The sequence below is a fragment of the Aphanomyces astaci genome, assembly GCF_000520075.1.
Source record: "Aphanomyces astaci strain APO3 unplaced genomic scaffold supercont1.72, whole genome shotgun sequence".
Lineage (NCBI taxonomy): Eukaryota > Oomycota > Saprolegniomycetes > Saprolegniales > Verrucalvaceae > Aphanomyces > Aphanomyces astaci.
This window is the reverse complement of record NW_009798335.1, coordinates 104,298-107,623: the sequence shown is the minus strand read 5'-3', so window position 1 is coordinate 107,623 and position 3,326 is coordinate 104,298. Positions and strand designations below refer to the sequence as shown.

At 46.0% G+C, this 3,326-nt stretch overlaps 1 protein-coding gene across 1 annotated transcript; it reads left to right on the top strand.

Annotated features, from left to right (window-relative positions):
- The first annotated feature begins 1,457 nt into the window (after window positions 1–1,457).
- On the top strand, window positions 1,458–3,108 carry H257_15591 (hypothetical protein). The gene is made up of 2 exons (XM_009843752.1): window positions 1,458–2,243; window positions 2,410–3,108. Exon 2 carries the CDS (start codon window positions 2,496–2,498, stop codon window positions 3,075–3,077), a length of 582 nt encoding a protein of 193 aa, XP_009842054.1. The 5' UTR covers window positions 1,458–2,243; window positions 2,410–2,495; the 3' UTR covers window positions 3,078–3,108.
- Window positions 3,109–3,326: the final 218 nt, after the last annotated feature.

The following is a 3,326-nucleotide window of genomic DNA, read 5'->3' as shown; positions in this document are numbered from 1 at the left end:
GAGCGAAGTAAAAACCGAAGATTACACACCGCCCCTGGTCGAGCAGGCGCGTTACAATTGGCGAAGCGGTTCCATAACATGTGGTTCTAGTGTCGGCCCTCGCGGAGGAATGTCTTAAAAATGATAATCCAAACCTCAATTAATCAAACCAAATTTGGGGTTGGGACATCCACTTTGAACCGAAAATTGCATACTATTAGGATATCCCAACTAATTGTCCCAATAAATATACTACAATATGTATGGAAAAGCAAGTCCATTCATGCAGTTTCTCAATGTCGGCTTTGAACACAGCGACCGACGGTCGGTATTGTGAACCACGTCTCGCCGTCGTCGGGCACGCGGACGATGTGGCGAACGAGAGTCACCTGTATTCATTGATACAGCGATATCTGGCCGATATCGCTGCGGCAGTGATTGCCGTTGACTCTCGTTCCCACGCTGCGGCGGACGCGGGATTGTCCAAGAGGCGCAACCGCATTACGCTATGCGGTCGCGCATATCGGACAAGAGTCCGCAGCAACAATTACACTCTATAACTTGGTGCGTGGGATTACAGAATCGCTGCGGTCAAGTAGGCTTGCAAGTACCGGCATCACCGACCTTGGGAAACTCAAAAACGTTAGCAAGGCGATGGTCACCATCGACATGCTATACCGCCGAAACCTCTGAAAAGTTAACTACAACTAGAGAGAGGCAAACACCGTTTACAACTCCGTTCCAGAGTGAACTTGACAACCTCTCGATGTCATACCATGCACTTGCGGCTTGAGGTCAATTGGGAAGGGGACAGCTACCAAAATGGAAGATTGTTTGGAGACAGGGACAAAAATATTTGGGAATGCGGTGGAGATGCTCTTAGGCCAGGTCTAGATGCACAAAAAATGGCATAAAATGGCCGTTTTTCGAAGGAAAGTTGCCAAAACCGAAATATTTTCCTTGGAGACATCCCAAAAACAGTGAACTGGCTCTAATTTAGGGATGGGGACAAAAATATTTGGGGATGCGGTGGAGATGCTCTAAAGTTACTATTAATATTAATATTATAAGGTAGGTGGTGGTCTTCCTATGAAACCCCACAAAGCGTAATCTACGAATAATATTCACGGTCACATGTTTAGAGTGGACAGATCATGGATGACGACGGCCTTGTTGATGACATAACGTTATAAGATCAAAGCGATAGCTTCATTGCGAATTTGACATATACCTGGGAACCGACAAATTGAAAGAGGATAGGAATTACTTTATTGGAGAGCCCGACATTTAATGCGTTGGGATTGGCTGAACGACAAGATTATTGAATTTCGATCGGTGATTGGACGATACATTAGTCGGTAAAGAACATAACTCGTACATTAAACATGTACATCCACCGATTGGTCGTGAGAGGCCGGATATAGATTCGATTGGCTAAAAATATACAGTCGTTACATATTTGAGAGAACAATATCCTCATTCAGCAACATGAATGCCTCCGCAGTACCGTCCAAGGCCACGATCCAAGGATCCTTCAGATCCAAGTCCACCCTTCGCACGTATCGAACGTACCAGAAACAGTTTGCTGAGTACTGCAAACAGCTCCCAGGGGTCGAGCCAGAGTCGGCGACGCCGAGTGTCTGCACAGATTTTTCCATCATCTGTACAGTCAGGGAAAAACGGCCCACACAGTCGATTCGGCGAAGACAGCCCTCGTGGCCTTCTTCCACGATCTCAAGGTCATCCCCAACCCTGCTCGTGATGTCGAATCAAAGCAATATGTCGTCGGCCTGCAAAAATACAACAAGAAAAAAGAACATTGACGACGAGAACAAGGCCCATCCACTTTCGGTGAATGGGCTCTCATGCCTGGTAAATTCGTTTTCTACCTCCCACCTATTTTTGGGTGCATTGTATAGATTTTTGTTTTCTGCAAGTTATCTTGGATGTTTTCGTATTAGTGAAATGCTTAACCTGACTTGGGATGAAATTTTTTGATGCGTGACGGGGAGAGTCAGTATGTATCTATACGATTGAGATGGCACAAGAAGGCCAGTGTTCAAAGTGATTGCCAAATCTATCATTTGATGGACGAAAAGTCCTTTCCCTGCCTCCGCGTGTGTGGCTTGTTTTCCGACTACGTCAATGTCGTCAAGCGTGCAAGCCCCAACCTGGCGTCTAAGTCCTTCGTGTTACCTGCCCATACGATGGAGTCAAATGGTGTGCCAAGGCTGAACTGGTTCAAGGCACTTGATCAAAATCAAGTACGATTGTACTTGAAAGTTGCTGTTCAGAAGAACTCCGAGCTACCAACACGTTAATTTGTCTTGTTCATATTAATATGCACTTTGTATTTGATGTTGTAATGACTATTTATTTGTTGTATAATTATTTCATCTATATTTATTTTGCATTGATTGGAAATTGTAGGAATTACGCTGCATAGCATGCGCCGTGGAGGAAGATTTTACCGTGTGTTCGAATCCCCCTAGCGCCGGTTTAATTTTCGACAGCTTATGGCGTGGTGTCGTTGGGAAGATGCAAAGACATGCTGCGAATATCTCATTACAAGGAACATTTCAAATGAAATTGACCCGCGCAATCTCTTGCGGGTCAATGCTGCAAACTACGAAACAAGTTTGAATGCCATGAGCATGCAAGCCTTGGGTGATGTCATCGTCAAAGGCCTCCAGGGGGCCATACAGTGCTCACCTGCGTTTGGCCCTGTGGCGAGCCTTGCGCCGACCCGACTGGCACCGGCGCCTGCCACGAAACCTGCCACGATCCCCCGACGGCAAGCGACGCTTGACTCCTTCGTTCTTCATGCAGTTGTTCCTACTGCACGATCAGCCATGGATGCGTGGAATCAGTGGTTTACCGGTGACCCACAATTGGGTTTGTTTCAGCCGCTGCGTTCCTTCACGAAGGAAATGATCCGCGCCGACCGTCCCAAGTACTCTGAGCACTTGACCCTTTCAAAGGCATTAGCGAAGTACGTTAGTTATGACATGTTTGAGTCAGCATATGAGGGTCATACAAGCTCATACAGCAATACCTTGAGCGAAGTCCGAAAGCGAAAGCCCGAAGGACGTCTCTAATGTCGCTTTGGCTTTTGTCAAATGAGCCTCCTGAAATCACACACTTAATTTGGCCAATCACGATCCATCAGGTCATAATTTTATCCAATCATACCAATGTCGGGCTCAAACGTCGTGGGCGACAAAATATATCTACATACCATAACGACTCGGACGTGAAAACCATTCGGACAGAGCTTCGGACGCAGAAATATTTGAGGAATTAATACAATTGTTACATACAAATTTCAAGCTTGCTTCACGTAATTA